Genomic DNA, 17325 nt, shown 5'->3' with positions numbered 1-17325 from the left:
GAACTTTGGAAAGAGGACGTGGTCTTCAGATGGATTACTCGCTCTGTACACAGCGAGCTGCCAAAACAAGTGCCGAAGCCATTTTGGCAGGACACTGAGCCATTTGCTGAGAAATACTTGCACTGTACTGCAAAAGAAGTTTCATGAGTTGTTATGAAGTACTTCTGCTTCTTTATGTTTACCAGTATTGTCACAAAATTTACATTCACAATTCTTTATTCTTTGCTAATATTTATAATTAAAAAAAACATCCTTTCAACTGGACAACTGGACCTTTCCCCTCCTTCTCTCTAAAAAAATATAAAATATCATTAGTACAACATTTTTTTTATCCCCAGTCTATCTCTGGTAATGTCCACTTTACTATGCTCTAAGTTTAACTATTGTTTTCAGTTATATAAGTTTTTGTCACCAAGTGACAGCATGTAGTTAAATTTCCATCCTTTATCTCTCCATGCCTCTGGCTTATCCGCGCTTCACAGTAAGTAGTACTTCACCGTGAAACGTGTCCATAAAGTGCTTCTTCTTGACTGCGAGGCTTTTGTTCATCACTGATACAGATTAGATGGATTTGCATTTTAGGATTCTTCCAGTAACTTTCCTGAATACATTTCAGTGTCGTGCGTTTCATCATCACTCAGCAGAATTCAGGCTCGTGAATGAGCGAATACCAATTGCAGCTAAAAAAAAAAAAAAAATGTCATTGTCATATCCCAGCTATCTTGTTGCCTGATCATTTATCATTGTATCATCTGTATAATATTGGCCTCCATCTCAAAAATCAAGCCACGGCCTCACTGAGAACATCGCAAAAGTTTGGGTGGTAGCTTAAAAGTTGATGGAGCTTTCCCCAACTACGTGGCTCTGTTTTAACAGCCTACATATGAATGCCACCGTGTGTTAGGCTTGTCCTTTGAGTACGCTCTCCCTGCTTTGCCTATCAGCTGTGTGACATTTAAATCCCAACTGTACACCCTTTCTGTCATAGTGTTGCAGAGGGCACGGTGCGAGACAGTAGACCATGGAGATGCAGCTGCCTTTAGTTGTGCTTTTATAATTAATAGTCTTACATCAGCAACGGTTGTTCAAGATTTTAATCATGTGGAGAGGTGCAAAGACTCCCTCTATATGGGGACTCCACCACGGGGGTTCGTGGACACAAAACTGAAGAAGATCTGCCAGCGCTATGCCGACAAACCCCGGTACGTGACCCTGTACGACCCTTCTAAGAGGATCCCAGTTTACTCGGCTTATACCTTCAAGAAAACAGAGGGAGACAGACGTGTGGACTACCCTTGGATGTACGAGCCACAGGTTAGAGTCTTACAAAAAGGCTTTTTTTTTTAATTCATTAATCCTTTGATTTTAACCATTACCCAATGAGGTATTTCACACTAGTTAAAAAAAAAGAGGCTTTCAAGGAAGCCACATAGGAAAGAGAGATCTTGCATACAGTAGTTTTATTTTGTATGTGTACAATTTCCTGGCATTTTAAAAGACTGCTGTAAGTTATATTTCATGTCTCCAGCTGGCAGAGCTGGACGGGAACGGGAACATGCTGCCGTTCCCCACTGGCTACCTGCACATGAAGTTCGAGGACAGCCAGGCAGTGCTGGATGATTACTCTGATGTGGTTCTTTATGAAAGGGGCCACCTGAACCCAGACCAGCACCAGTCCAGTCCACACGACCGCGCTGCCACTTACACTCTGACCAATGTGGTCCCAGAGATACGAGAGTTTAACATCGGGCCCTGGCGCGAGTATGAGGAGCGGATCCGGGTGCGCCTAAACAACTTCTGCCGTGGCGTTGCCTACATTGTCACCGGAGTGACCACCAGGGGTAACATGATCCGTCGCAACAACCAGAACCGCGTGGCCATCCCCGAAGACGTGTGGTCAGCCTACTGCTGCACCGAGTACGACCGCAACGCACCCCACGATGTTCGTGTTCTCTTCCCATCCCATGCGGCCCTGGCCAAAAATGCCAAAGAGGGCAACAGTGTTCACGAGATGACGGTCCTGGAGCTCGAAATGTTTCTGAGAAATAACATTGAAGTTGATACGAACCTTCAGATCTTCTACGACAACTGCGTCTCTCCCTCACCCCTCCCTCTTTACCTGCAGCACACCATCTGAATGCTGCCTCAGTTACACCCTCTCTGTGCATGTGGGTTTATGTAGCCTAACAGTAGTCATTAATAATGGAAAGCAATGATAACAGAAATAAGATCATTTAAATTTTGTCCTGCAAGTTATTAACTGGAAACAAGATTCTGCATCAGAGTAAGGGAAATAAAATGTTCTCTATTCAATAAAATGCTTTAGATGACAGTTTTCAGGTTGTAGAGCAGGACTACTCTAATTGGAAAGGATTGCAATGCTGTTATGTGATGTTGTGTGGAAGGCTGTCTATTATAATTGGCTCATTTAATAAATTGTCCTAATTTAATTGCTCAAACTGAGTTTGTGCTGTTTGTGTGAAAAACATTTTTATGTGCAAAATACTCAACTTGAACACAGTTGTTTAATTATTACTGCCAACAATTACTCAAAAGTTTATGGACAGATTTGCATAAAGGTGAAGGTGAAGTTTGGCCCAACTGAGCTTTTTAAATATATTCTTTTCCTTGGAGAGTGGCAGAAACTGAAAATTGCACGTCATATTAAATTGCAATAAGAAAAACTGGAAGACATGAACTTGAAATGATCACAAATGTCTCTAGAGCCAGATAGCCTTCTGGATCGAGGAACTGAATTTGATGCATGGAGGTAATTTTCAGCTTTTGCAGATGCATTCAGAATCAGACTGCTCTTGTTTTTGAAGCAACACAGCAAAAGCCACCAGACACGTACTTTTAGACAAAAAGACTTCTCTTTCACTACAGCTGGTGTCCACTGAAGCCATTTTCTTGAAATTCTTGTAAAATGTCAAAATAAGGGTGTTGTGAAATCAGAAATAGCCTCCCCGTGCTATAAACTCACATACTCTCGAGGCATCTCGAAATGCCTCATGTGAGTTTTATTGTCTGGCCAGTTATAAAAGACTGGATTTGACTTTTATGGCTGTGTGTTGGGTTTCAGTGTCTTTAATCATTTAGTTAACCTATAAACCTATGATAAAAGACTTTTGAATAGAATAATAATAATAAAAAATATATGCTGCATATGTTGTAAAGTTCTCAAACTGAAAACCAGAACCTTTATAAACTAAAGGTAAAGATGTGTTGGTAAAGATATCCTCCACACGTTACTAATGCTTTATTATTATTATTATTAGTAGTAGTAGTATTATTTTTTTATTTAAAGACGTACCCTTTAAGGAAGAAGCAGTACATTTCTGAGGGGCCTCCTCCGCTATAAATTTTAGCTCTATGCTGCCATCTACTGTAGAAGGAAACATATTTCTGGTCTCTGGTTAGAAAGCAGAATAGAAGAGCGCAGTCTGTTTGCATCAGACATCTGAACAATTGCGACATCCATTTATGAATCATATTAAACCCAGCGGGGTGCACCGACTTGCTTCTCACTGCAGCAATGATTGATTAAGTGTAAATGAGGATGTGCTATTTCAGATAAAAGAAAAGGCAATTGAGGGAATTCCTGTATATTTGAACACAGAAGCCTGCACACAGCTGCAGGAAGCAGCGTGGACACCGGTGATCATCTGCCCTTATTGTTTGGCCAGTTTAAACATTTCTAGGTGTCATCTCCAGTGCCAAAAGCTGGACAACAGACGATCAGATGATGAGTTAGATGAACTCGGGTGATGTCAAAACTGGAACAACAAGCACTTAAAGCACTTATTTACCAATGATTGAAGACATATCTGTGGCCAAGGTTTTATTTCCACATCAGGGCTGGAATGAATAGAAAGCTTTCTGCTGGCTTTACCCAACAAAAGCAGTGCATTAGTCTAGTATATTTGCTGTAATAACAATTTATTGTGTACTAACAGCTGAATAAACCTATGAGAGGACAGTTCCTCACATCAAACTCATGCTGCTAAATTATTCCAGGCTTTGAAATGAGAACTACTTGGATACGAATGAACCGGACCACCATCAGAGCTCAGTTTGTGTTGATCCCTGTTTATCTAATATAATGATGAGTAGGCTGATACTTTTAATAAGTAGGTTTCATCAGCTATCTTTGGTGAGCTCGGAGGCATTACAAGAAAAGCAAACCGGAGTTTTCTGAATGCTGGACTACAAGTAAGACAATTGTTTTGTCTGTTTAAAACCATATACTGTAATCTATCATCATAAAAATCTTAGTTGCAACTGAGGCAAAATATGATAGCTATGATATTCTCATCATGATCACATTTGAATAAAGCAGAAATAAGGTAGGGTAGAGGGAATCAGGTAGAGAAGAGGCTGTGCAGTGTTGTTGGAGAATGAGAAATGAGCAGTAAGGCACTGATGCGTGCTCTGATTGATTTTAAGGTATATGAAGAATAAAGAGCCTATCCACCGGGGGACCCTCCATTCTATGGCCAATAAGGAAAAACAAAACCAACAAAAATATCCCCCATGTTCCCCTCTGAGGTGCCTCAGAGTAAAGCTTAAATCAAAGCATCTTGAAATGCCTCTGGCACTTATTTGGGCAGTTATTTTGAAGCATAATCTTAATGAACTTTGTCACACACTGGGCCACACAACCATGACAAAAAGGGAGATGCACACAAATGCCAATTAGCAAACTGTTCCTTTGAAATGAAAGAAACAATGAAAGAACTTAAACTAACCATGGTGTGTGTAGTCAGTCAGTACTGTCAGTGGTGTAGGTGAGTGTCAGAGTGAGGAGATGGTGTATGTTTAGTGAAAAAAAAACTACCACAAACCAAAGGATAACTAACCCCAACAACCCCCCGAGGGCTTTTGTAGAGTAGTAGCACACTGGGACCAGGTGTTGCTGATTGGAAAGAAGCCACACTTCCTCTCCAGTGCCTGCAGAAAAAATAACTGCCACACACACACACACACACACACACACACACACACACACACACACACACACACACAAAGGCTGAAAGGAAGGTGGAGTGGGTCATCACAACCTTCCTTTCAGTACTCACACTGACAGCAAAACTGCATGTATAGAGTCACCTGTCAATTCTGACACATAAAATACTTTGCTGACTTCTGCTACCACCTTGGCACAGATTTAAATTCAGAATTCTGTGAGTGCAACATCTCTTGCCAAGCTCACTGACGCTATAGTGCATAAAGACGACTACCATCACCAGGTGCAGTATAAGGCAGGAATGTAGTCAATATGTGTCATGAATGACTCACTGGTGAGTCGAATGAATGACACCAAGGTTGGGCACAACAACAAACTGGCTGGCCGGCATGCACAGAAACACAAAACAGGGCCACAGCTAGCTGGTTAGCAACGTCTGAACTGTTTAAGTAAAATACTTCCATCAAACAGCTTAAAGGAAATCAAGTATTCTTTTCTCACAGCAAATTTCGCTTAATCTTCACTTGTAGAAGGTGAGATTGCCACTGGGTGATTATACAGTGCTAAAAAAAAAGAAAATGCGCATTGAAAGGATCTGAAAAATATAGCTAAAAGATGTGAAATTGCTGGTGACTATACATGAAAATTAGCCATAGGCTAAATCTGGTAAAGTGCATCAATTGGCAATATTTATGTCCAACACTGATATAACATATTACAAATAAAATAACAAAATAAATTTTTGCATAGCCACTCAGCATGCTTAAAGTGCTGGACTGACAAACTTAGAAGTAGAAAGGAAATTCCTTGTAATCTGATCCTAAGTGATCCAAACATTCATCCATTATATTTATCCACCTTGGGCAGATTTTAAAACCTACACCTGCTTGTAAAACCCAGGTGAAGTTCTGCAGGGCATGTTTGACCTTTGCCATTTTGTTATTCTAGTTTGACCAGACTTGACTTCCAGCACACCAACAGCTAACTCTACACATTTTTTTTTTTTTTTACCTTCTTAGCCCACATTAGGTTAATTCTCTCCATTGTCACCTTTTTCTTTACGCAGCAGTTTTGCGTTTTTAAGCAACCAAACATTAAATGTCATAAGTTAGAAACTGTGCTAGCTAGCTGGATGATTTTACTAAATAAGTAGTACTGCAGCTAAATACCAGAAGTTTTTTATTTGTTTTCCCCCAAAGATTCCTGGACCAAATCAGAAATCCCAAAATGAATTTTGTACTTAAATCCGTCACGTTGCTAGCAACCACAGACCATATAAAACATGGATGAAGCTTCCAGGTTAAAAATATGAAGCCAAAGCTAAAGTGCCTTAAACCTGCAGTCTGTCTGCAGGCCACCAGGTGGCGATAGCTGCGGTTGCAAAAAAGGCTTCTGGTCCTTTAGAAGTCTATGGGAAAATGGATTCCTGCCACATTAAATGATAATAATAGTAATAATTAAAAAAACTGTTTCAAAATGTAGGATTATGATGGTATGAAACTCCTCATTGGCCAATGGGGACAACAGAAGCGCTCATCTTCATCTTCAAAACAGAACTTAAGAAACGTCACGTTGATGCTACATCCGTCTTTTTATACAATGCCAGCAGCACAATTCAAAGGTAAGGCTAAAATATCTCTGTCCTTAAATTAGAATTTGCCTGCTAGTGCAGTACTTCAATACGATCTGGCTAGACATGTTGCAGAATTCTTCTGCCACCTAGTGGCCAAATCACATACATCGTTAACAGTACAAACCTAGCCCTGTTATAAAAATGATGGCACAGCTTTTGTTTAAGAATGTCTTTTAATGTTTTCCAGTTCAGATACACAACATACAGTGTGTAATAGCCTCTATTTGAAATAGAAATATTAACTTTAATTCTTTCAACCCCTTCTGGTCATTATGCTCTCTCAGTCTCTTGAGCCTCAAGCAGGTTACTGAATCAAATGAAACAGACAAACAGGTGCAAGCCTTCACTTTACCTTTCTGGCATTAAATCTTATATAAGAAGAAGATATTTGGATCGATCTGATACTTTCTCCCCTTCCGTTAAGCCAACATTAAAACTGTAGTGTAAACATGTAAACTTGGTGAGTGTGCTTCCGTTATCCGTTGGCTCGTCCAAAACCCTTGTTTCCAAAAAGAAGGGAAAAAAAAGAAAGAAAAACATAGTTTGTTTTGCTGTTTTTAGACGCGTGGGTAACTTAAACTCACTTCAAACAGCAGGGTCAGTAATTCCCAAAACTGAATGTGCAGACAATATTGCAAAAGGTAGCAAAACCACCACCATGGTTACTAGAGTCTGAAATAAGACTAAAAGAATACAAAGGATTTCACAACCTCCCAGTTACAGGTTATACTGTATGACAATGCCCAAGACAATGTGAGACACTAACAAGTAAAATTGAACAGCATCACAAATGAAAATAAAAATCTTTTTTTTTCTTTTTTTGAGCATATTTGAAGAACTAACATGTTTTTTTCCAAGCCTCACTTATCAAATTCCTCTCCATTCCCCCTTTCTTCTCGTGTTCTCTGCAGCTGCTCTTTGGCTTTTTTAACCAATGAAGGGATCCATCTCACTCAAAAGCTGCCTTCATGATTGATGGAATAGTGTCAGGCCTGTACGTTATATTTTAGGCGAGAGTATTTTTCTTGCTTTTAATCACAATCTGTGCGAACCTGAGCCGTAAACACTCCTTTTCACGTTGCCCCCTCCCCAACCACGCTGCGCCCGCAACCTATTGGAACTTGACCTCGAGATCGAGGAACTAAAGGGAGAATCAAACATATTTGAAAAGCATGTAAATCATCTAAACTTGCACCTGCTGTCACAAAGAAAAGATCCCGGCCAGTCAGTCAAACCAAACGACAAACATAATATTTACAAATTCCAGTTTGTTCGCTTACACTTAAAAAATGTACAGTTTGTTTTTACGTGTTGATGTTGTTATTTTTGTCCATTTTTTTTTTCTGTTTTTTAAATTTTTTTTTTTTGTTCTTTTGTCCTCGCAGCTTGCTCCAGTCCAGCGTGAGGGATGGCAGTCTGGCTCCAGAGTGTGGTTATCCCAAGCAGACAGGACATCACAAGGAATGGGGGGGGGGGGGGGGTGAGCGGGGTGGGGGTCCCGCTCACCTCGCTTTCATGGTATATGGTGAGTAATGTCTGTTAAATCGGGTTTTCAGAATGCATCCTCTGTGCATCAACGGTTGCTATTTTTTGTCATCACCGCTGTGTTTGTCCAGCGTTTGTCCTAATGTCACTGTGTGTGTTTTTTTGTTTTGTTTTGTTTTTTGCTTTCCTCCTTAATGTCCAGAGTGTGACCCGTGTCCGTGTTCAATTGTGCGAAAGATGTGAAACGCGCATACAAGGCTCTCTCTCACCTTTTGACCGTAAATATATCTCATCCTCTCTCCTGCCTTTTGCAAAAGCGAGAATTGTGGAAAAACAAAAGAGCAGACGAAAAGATAACTGTCAGGCAGTCTCCAAACACTTGAAGCGTGAGGTTGATGTCCGTCACAGACAAAAACCTTATTTAGACTCTTCACGTAAAGTAGTCATTTCTTTTTTTCTTTTCTTTTTTTTTTTTCTTAACTTAAAAAAGTGCTATCTTCAGGTTGATTGAGAGACGGTGACTGTGCAAACTTGACAGTTGCAAAAGATAAAGAGAAAACGGCAAAAAAGCAAAAAAGAGAGAGAGGGGATTAAAAAGGCTTTCATCAGTCTTTCTGGTAGTTTTGCAGCACAGCCTCGGTGTTAGGAAATGAAACAAACAAAAAAATAAACAGGAAATATTTACTCTCTTTGTTATAATCATAGTTTTACACAATATTCATCTCTTAATACTTTAATACTTTCTGAAGTACCACAAAGTGCAGCTGATATTGAAACGGGAAATAAAAATAATTTTCAAAATAAAAGAAAAAAGGCAAATCATCAGAATGACAAACCAACTTCTAGAACATAAAAAAAAAGAATCATGCAACAAATATCCCACACAGCAAAGTTGTTAATAAACCTTTGAATCTTTTTTGTTTTTTTTTTAATGAGAATATATTGAATCTGATTTCCCTTTAAAGAAGAGACCAGCCACAGTGCAACATTGAGTGGAATTGGAAAAAAAAAAAAAAAAAAAAGGAAAAGAAAAGCGTGTGGTTCAAAACTAAAGATGAAGGGGTTGGCACTTTTTTTTTTTTATGGGAATTCCTTTTGTAAGATACAGTCAGGATGGACCTCTCCAGGCGGTCCACTGGACGCCAGTGAAAGAGGAACTTTATCACAGTACTTGGCACCAAGAATGCTGGTAAAAACGAGATATCAGAATATCTTTTTTTTTTCATTCATATCCTTACAATTTATTAATAATACATCATTTACACTTGTGTTTTTGTATAAAAGACTCCAAAAGGAAAAAAGAGTCTAGAAGTGATTGCGAGAAAGAGGAAAGAAGTGCAGATGGATTATGTCAATGGTTTTAATAAAAAGAGCTACAAGGGCAGATGGAGAGCGAGAAAGAGAGAAGCAGTTAAATGAGCTGAAGTGGGAATACAGACAAAGAGATCGTGAGTATGAGATAAATAATGTAATGGACATGATTAGAGCATGTGCGGCTGAAATGCAGCGAGTTCTAATGGGCAGCCTGGATTCCAGGTTGCATCCCACAAAGTGTGTGGGATTCAGTCATTTCCTGTACCACCCCACAGTTGAGGCCCCAATCTGGAAATGTTTTGAAAGCAGCAGTGGTGAGTATACAGATTTTTTTTTTTCTTTCTTTTTGGAAGCGTGGGTAACATAAACTCCACAGGATGCTCAATGTTATTCAGCTAGCATCACAACGAAAGGAAAAAAAAAAAAAAGGAATGTTAAATCAGTTTGTTAGAAACATTAAAAAAAAAAGGACTTTTAAAATTGAAAAGTCATGCTTCTCTGTCAAATGGTTTCCACCCCATTTTCCTCCCAGACCCACCAATACATTTCACACTAAACAATAGTCCCTAAAATCACAATGCAGGGACAGCTGCTGGGACATAGTGCTGAACACAGGGTGCCAAGTTTCACTTCCAGATTGGGCCTTTAAAGCTGCAATTTGTAAGTTTCAGGGAATCAGTGCTTCATGACAGACAGCTTGTCGGGACATATGCTGTCTCAAACAAAGCTGCTCGCTACCATTTTATCTTTTCACTAAATGAGTGAAAATGAATATTTGCATTTGGTGTTAAACATAGTTTTACACTGACACAACAACACATGCGCAAAACAACCAAGCTACACAATACATGTCTGACTGGCTGTGATGAGCTTGAGAACGCTCTGTGAGAGCTGCAAGCTTAAAGCTGTGTGTTTGGTGGCTCTCCAAAGTACCAGATGTTGAAAGCGTGTTGACAGGGAAAAGCAGTATGTATCTAGTATGACAGTGTTTTGGCAAAGGGCCTCTCTTAATTATGGCCCCCTTGAGTTGTGGTAACAGTTTAGAGGTATTTCACTGCTTCATATCTTACAAACTGCAGCTTTATTTGAGGGCTTAATGAGAAAAGACCAAAATATAGTAAAGAAGAATAGAGGGCGGCAAGAGTGGAGTTTGGATGAAGCAGTTTGTGTGGTGCATCTCTGTAAGCCCAGAGTGGGGTAGCAGAGCTTGTGCCTGGTCCTATACACGGGTGGTGGAGTGTTGGTGTGGCAGGGCATTGTTGCTGTGGCTGGGGACAGGTGTAGTAGAGGGGGCTGGGACGGGGGGATAAGTGTTGAAGGGGTGAAGGGGCTGCATGCTGCTAATGGTGCTGGGGATCATGGTAATGGTATTAGCTGTCATCAACGGCACATCTTCCGGCGCCCGTCGCAGGGCCAGCGTGTAGTCAGGTGGGCACACAGGAGGCCGCAGTGGTTCCAGGTCGCCGTGGACACCGCGGGACGGTAAAGGGGTCCCGTGCTCTAGCTCCACCCTCTGTTGCTTCATCTGCAGTGACATTAACTCCTCCTCCTGACTCAGCGCTAGGTCATTGTGCGGCGGGGCCCCTACGACTCCCATGCCAACACCCATGCCGATTGTCGTGCCACGTTGAGGGGAGAGTCGGCGGTGGCGTCTCTGCATGAGTTCATGCCGCTTATCACGCTTATAGTAAAGTGCGGCAAAGGCCAGCACGTTCAAGAAAAGAAGTGACGCACCGACAGCTACCGTCACGCTCAGCTCAGTGGAGTAGTCCCTTGTCTCACTGGGGAATGGCGAATACCGGGGTCTCTCTGAACTGAGGTCAGGATCAGGATCCGGTGGATAGGTAGAGATTACAGGGTGCCGTGTTGAGCGAGTGCCAGAAGCAGGGACCTTCCAGGGTCTGGTGCCTCCAGGTGGCAGTCGGGTGGTGACGAAGGGAAGTTCATGAAGGGTGTGGAGGTGCGGTACCAGCTCCAGCCAAAAGGCCACCTTGTTAGCACGGTAGTTATCTCTGACACGGGGCTTCAGGCCAATATGCAAGTACTGTTTGTCTTTGGAGCTGAATTTAGTCCAGATGACCTCTTCAAAACGGTTAGGCTTAGTGTGGATGAAAGTGGTGTCCTGAGGAACTGGTAGGTTAGGGTCTCTGTAAGAGAGAAAGAACAAAATCATTAGGCTATTAACTTAGCTTTATCTTTGCTTTAATAAAGTCAGTCAGCCAAAACAAAGGAGCTGATGTGCTTTTTGAGGGTAGAAATCTGGTTTGGATTTTAGAGGAAAGAATGGTTCAAAATTACTAGGAGCTCTAAAAGCACCAATCACTTTACTGCAGGTAGTTTCTGCTTGTTGATGTCATCCTTGTGCTTTGGTGTTGTTTCACCTTGTCATGCACCTCCTAAATTTTATAACCTGCCAGTGTAGCTGGGATGGAGGCACAAGTGCAAGGAGGTTGGTCTCTACAGGCATGTCCATGAATCAGTGCAGGAGCTTAGGGATTCCAAAATAGGCACACAGGCACATTGCTAAAAAAAAAAGTTGGAAAACATAATGTTCAGCAGGAAACTTGTTTTAACTTATTTTATTCCTATTCCAGAGGTGAAGCTGTGATTGTGGGTGGTGTTATTTCTGGGAAGTGATGCATATTATTGTGCATGTATTTAGAGAGAGGGAGGAAGCTGCAGCACACGCAGCACCAGGAGACTCCAACCAGGAACCTCCTCGCTGTGAGACAACACTGCTGACCACTGCACCACCGTGCTGTCACAGTTTGCATGAAGAATGCATTTATCATAACTGCAGCTTTAAGAAAATAGTACTACTAGTACTAATATACCCCAAAAACTAACCTCAGTACCTCACTATCAGAAGGATGTAACATTATGTTTGCAAGGGCCTTAGCTAATATTGTTTTCAAACAACTAAGAAGATATAGAGTACACAGTAAAATCCTGAGTGTCAAATAAGCAGTGTCAGAATATGTAAACTCTATAAGAGTCAGTTCAACACCAGTGGGTGTAAAATGCCTCCTTATGTTCTGCAGTGTTGGTGTAAATATTCAGAGTTAAAACAGGTTTTTTAAAAATAACTCTTTACAGTGTAACTTGTCAAGTGTTAAAGGAAATGCACTCGGTTAGAGTTACTAAAACACTATAATGCAGTGTTAATGAAAATTCTCCAAACTGAGTGTAAAAAAGTACTCTGAAAAGCTCCGCCCCCTTGCACTTTGTGCCAGACCGAAGAGAATTTTATCGGCGCCATTTTCAACTTCTCCGCCTTGCTGGAAAAGTCTCGGTAAGTTTCCTCAATTTTTCATTTTTTTCCTGAATTTTCACTGTCGTTACACTCAAAGCAGCATATTAAAATAACATGGTTCTTCAGACAGAAAAAAATATGCTTTTCACGTGACAGATGTTTGAGGAGTTGTTAGCTAGCTTAAACCTTCAAAATGTTATCCTATATTTAGCATTAAATAAAGATGGCATTTTAGACATAAAATTGCATTAACGGGTCACTACGCTTCCAAACGTTGATAGGAACCTATAAAATATACTTCAGGGCTGATTTTGGGAATTGACTTCAGACACCTGCCTCGAGCTCCCCCGGGTTATGTTTTCAATTTGCCTCGGGGGAAACTCCTTCTGCGGGAGCTGCGGTTCCTCTGAAACAGCATGAAATGTATCGTCGGTGTTAATTAAATCTCAGCTATTTCTACTTTTTAATGGTATTCTATTAAAGTTATGCTTGTTACTATCAACGAACATGAAATCGTCCTCAGATGAATATCAAATGATCAACTACGTTTGTGGTTTGTTTAAAGTAATTCTTGAGTCAAAACAGTGTTTTAGTCGTTGATCGCCAGGCGCTGAGACGCCGTTGCACTGGGCTGAGAAAATCGGTTTACTTTCAGAATTCTGCTGTCACAGCATTTAGCAGACAGGAGCACACCCCGCGGACTCCACACCGGCTAGATCGCTGCTATTATTGCTGCTTGCTTCATACACACCTAAAGAGGCGGAGCCCTTACTGAGACGTGAGCTCAGGTGGAGCAAAAGGAGACGTTTTTCTAGCATCCAAAAGAAGCCCCCCCCCCCCCCCCCCCCCGAACCACCCACTATTAAACGTTTACTGGAAGCAGCTGGAAGTCCTCCATCAACCACCTGATCAGCAAGTGAAGAAAAGACAACTTTGTAGCTGCTTCATCCACCCTGTTTGTTTCACACAGGGAAAAACTGCTGTACGGAAGTTAAAATATGCAGATGAACTGTAATTCTTATCCAATTACTTCAGTAATCAATGGAATTATCGATAGAATACTTAATTACTAAAGTTGCAGCCCTAATTTAATTTGCTCCTTTAGGACAGCACCACCACAACATGTGAGAGAGATGTATGCTCAAGGCATGATTGAAAAGTTCCCAAACCTGCGTGATCCTTATTCCAAAAATGGATATGTAAGTATTAAATCCAATATCCAAGTTGTTTTAAATTCTTTATCTTTTGACCCAAATGCTGCCTTTCTAATAAAATAGCCTGTTAACCTATTTTAAAGGAAGATTTCTATTATGGTTAAAGTGGCTACTTAGCATGGAGGCTTAAAACCATCCAGAGGAAGAGCACCTTATCAGAGGGGAGAAGATCATCATGTCAGCTGACTGGGTGTGGACCAACAGCCAGAGGAGATGCTTCATTTAACCCTGAGGTGACCCTAAGAGAAGAGCCATATAAGGAAGCTAATTCCTTCATGAAATACTCTTCTGATGAGGCCGCCATCAGGAACAAAATGAAGATGATGTTTGATTACCGTTGCAAGATGGTCCTGGACGAAAACAGATCATCCAGCGTCTTGACTGAATTTCCTCGCTTCAGAGATGTCAGAGGCTTGGTAATTCAGCATTTTACACAAATAGCCTGTTGATGTACAATTGTGTGTTCATAAGTGAATTGACTTGTTCTCTAAAATGAAAACCTTCTAAAATAGCTATACATCTCATTTTGGGCAAACTCCACACTTTACTTTTGATGCTTTACCTAAGTAGGTTTGGTCAAAAAAATTAAATCAAAGAAGTTAGTTTCTGATCATGAGTTGATCACACAATCCAGTAAGATCTTTGTTTTTTAAATTAATAACCTCTTTAAACAAACCTGCCCCTGAAATAAAGGCCTGGAGATGAATTGGCTTTGTGTTATATTGCAATAAGCTCTTTTTCCATATGTTTAGATTGATCAAGACTTCATTCTGGAATTTGGAGAAGATGTAGCTACCAGGTTTTTGGAGAGGTTAGTGCCAACGTTTTTTTTTCCCCCATAAACTGCAAACATTCGTTTTATATTGGAATACATTTGTTTTTATTTTACATAATTTTTCAACATGGTAGTGTATGGTTTGCAGTGATTATTTTCAATGTGTTTTTTATTATTTTTGATGAGTGTTGTACTTCTTGTCTTATTTTCTGTGCTCAATTAATAGAATGCCTTTTACTTTAGGTGGCCGACTGTTTTCAAGCATAAAGTGATCCAGCAGAGCAAGACTCTCCCTACCTCAACCGACCTTGAAGAAGTGATCTACTGTGCTGAAGGAGCTTCAAGTGAGGAGGAACTGGATGAGACCCTTACCTCTGGTAGTTTTATTCTGTAGGACTTAAACCTAAGTATTAATAGTAGCTGGAGGAATTGTAAAGAATTTTTTATTTAATTGAATTTTCTATTGGATTTCTTTATGTTTCGGCTTTAAAGGAATAGCCTTCTAATTTTTTTTCTTTATTTTCATGTTCTGTGTTATTTCTGTTCTCACAGGCTGGGACAGTGATCTTGCTTCCATCATTCTCCTGTTCCACCTGATTCCTCCTTCCTGTCAGGGTTACAAAAGACGTGGGAAGGTTTCTCCATCCCAGGATGAGGAGCACCATGTGGTCTTCCAGAAGGTTTGTAATGTATGTTAATTTTTGCAACAACTATTACCTGTTCCCTTTCTCCTCTTTTGCTATGATTCTTTTCATATATGAAATGGATTCTGTTTTAAAATTATATGGAACCAATTTCATTCCTTTTATTGCTATGTATTCTTCTATTTGGGGGCAGAGAGTGTTGGTTAGGTGTTGATTTGAACTTTGACAGGGAAAGCTTCTGGCAGTTTTTGACAGAAATTTTAAATCCCACTTATTTTTCCTTTTTTTCATACTTAGAGTGGAACAAGTGTCCAGGAACATGCTGATGCCATGAACTCCACTACGCAGCCCTACCCACTTGCTGTTGGGACAAAGAGGAGCACCATTCATGAGTTCTTCATTGTTCTGGACAAGCAGGTCGTACCATGCAAGTCAGCCAGCTCACTTGGAGCTTTTGATGAAATTTTTCACTTCGTATTTGGAACTGTTTATAATCAAATGCTCCACAACATGTACGTCTTGGAACTTGGAGAGTTAAAGGAAGGTGCTGAAATTGCTTCAGAACTTTGTAGTGAACACTCTCTCTCTCCATGTCAAACACAAAATTACTTTCAACTGGGGCTACAGAATTTCATCGGCAACAACATATTCCTAATTGGTCACTGGTAATCTAAAGATCTAATTTGAAAAGCTTTTGTGTAAAATTTTATGTGACCTTAAGAAAATGGGTGCTTTTAACTTTGTCACTGACCAATTGATATTTGTCGTTTGTTAAAAATGGCACTAATGTCAAGTTCTTCAAAAAATATGTATTTCTTAGATAAATGGATAAAGATGTTCCAGTAAATTCACATTGTCTTAGAAAAGTTTTTTCTTTCTAATCAAACTGAAAATGCAGAGAAGCCTTTAAGTGCATTTTATTTTTGTACTGAACTTAATAAATTAATAAGACAAGGAAGATGGGTTCTTTTTGTGCTACAAATATCTTTGGCTGTATGTCGTAAGAAATATTAACAATAGGTTTATAAAAACAGTATATAATTGTGTAAATTTGTTTGACACTGACTGAATTGGTTACACATTAACACTGTTTAGAGTTAAATTTAATTAACAGTTAAATAGATCTTACACTTGTTAAGAAAAAATTGTAGGAGTTGATTTAGAATAACACTTAAAGTAGCAGTGTCATATTTAAATAACACTGTGAGTGTTATTTATGTCATAGAGTAAAAGTATATTAACAATGTGAGTGCTGATTAAATTTTACTCTATAGCTAAATTTAACTCTAATCAGAGTAAAATCAACTCTGAAAATGTAACACTGAGCTCAGTGTAATTTTAACACTGTACAGGGCGGGACCATATGTTCACTGGCTCAGTGTTAAAATTGACTCTTTTAGTGTTGCATTAACACTGCCCATTTTACTGTGTACTGAAATAATTCTTTGATAGATCCATCCATTTTCTTGACCACTTACTCAGTTCAGGGTCATGAGGAAGGTGAAACCCATCCCAGTAGTAGGAAGTGTACCCCGCAAGTGGAGGGAACTAACCAGTTCCCTCCCCGTATGAAGTAAAATATAATGCTTTTCGGCAGTTAAAGGCATTCTTTTAGCATTTCAGAGCCCAGCAGCATAGTGTGGGGCCGACTTTTTTTTCCTCCAGTGGGTGTGATTATGACAGTGTTTTACATGGTCAGCAACAATACTCTGACAGGATGTGGCATTCAAATCATAATTAATTCATAATTAATTCCTATGGTGTGCCAAAAATCATTGCCTGCACCATTAACCACTAGGTCCACTGGGCTGGACTGTTGACACAAGACAGGGTCCATGGATTAATGCTGTCCTCAACTTCTGACCCTATCATTTACAGAAGCTCACCAGACCGGGCAACATTTAGTTTCCAATTTTCAGGTTTTGATGAACTTATGCCCTCTGCATCTTCAGATTTCTGCTCATGGCTGACAGGAATGGAAACCCACTGTCTTCCACTGTCGGGGATCTCTCAGGGTTGGATGTTAAGAGTGGCTAGCTGA

The 17325-nt window shown here is 40.1% G+C and overlaps 3 protein-coding genes across 5 annotated transcripts in view; 2 read left to right on the top strand and 1 right to left on the bottom strand.

The window, feature by feature from the left end:
* Positions 1-1003: 1003 nt before the first annotated feature.
* LOC115792630 (endonuclease domain-containing 1 protein) lies at positions 1004-2452 on the top strand. The gene is made up of 2 exons (XM_030747243.1): positions 1004-1314; positions 1529-2452. Exons 1-2 carry the CDS (start codon positions 1129-1131, stop codon positions 2135-2137), a joined length of 795 nt encoding a protein of 264 aa, XP_030603103.1. The 5' UTR covers positions 1004-1128; the 3' UTR covers positions 2138-2452.
* A 6676-nt stretch (positions 2453-9128) lies between these two features.
* Positions 9129-17325, bottom strand: part of nlgn2b (neuroligin 2b) — an 85364-nt gene continuing 77167 nt past the window's right edge. Inside the window, exon 9 of the mRNA XM_030746380.1 lies at positions 9129-11545. Coding sequence (XP_030602240.1) covers positions 10618-11545 — 928 coding nt within the window. The 3' untranslated portion in view covers positions 9129-10617. The remainder of the gene's footprint in view (positions 11546-17325) is intronic.
* On the top strand, positions 12487-16193 carry LOC115792031 (uncharacterized). 3 transcript variants are annotated; one of them, XM_030746381.1, is made up of 7 exons: positions 12487-12690; positions 13757-13850; positions 13972-14281; positions 14618-14676; positions 14884-15017; positions 15193-15329; positions 15582-16193. In XM_030746381.1, exons 2-7 carry the CDS (start codon positions 13843-13845, stop codon positions 15951-15953), a joined length of 1020 nt encoding a protein of 339 aa, XP_030602241.1. In that variant the 5' UTR covers positions 12487-12690; positions 13757-13842; the 3' UTR covers positions 15954-16193. The 3 variants fall into 3 exon arrangements, with proteins under 3 accessions (XP_030602241.1, XP_030602242.1, XP_030602243.1); XM_030746383.1 differs by lacking the exon at positions 12487-12690 and adding an exon at positions 13589-13633 and having other exon boundaries at positions 13949-14281; XM_030746382.1 differs by lacking the exon at positions 12487-12690 and having other exon boundaries at positions 13586-13850; positions 15193-15320.

Source organism: Archocentrus centrarchus, chromosome 14, assembly GCF_007364275.1.
Source record: "Archocentrus centrarchus isolate MPI-CPG fArcCen1 chromosome 14, fArcCen1, whole genome shotgun sequence".
NCBI lineage: Eukaryota > Metazoa > Chordata > Actinopteri > Cichliformes > Cichlidae > Archocentrus > Archocentrus centrarchus.
The sequence above is the reverse complement of the archived record's forward strand: the minus strand, read 5'-3'. Positions and strand labels throughout refer to the sequence as shown.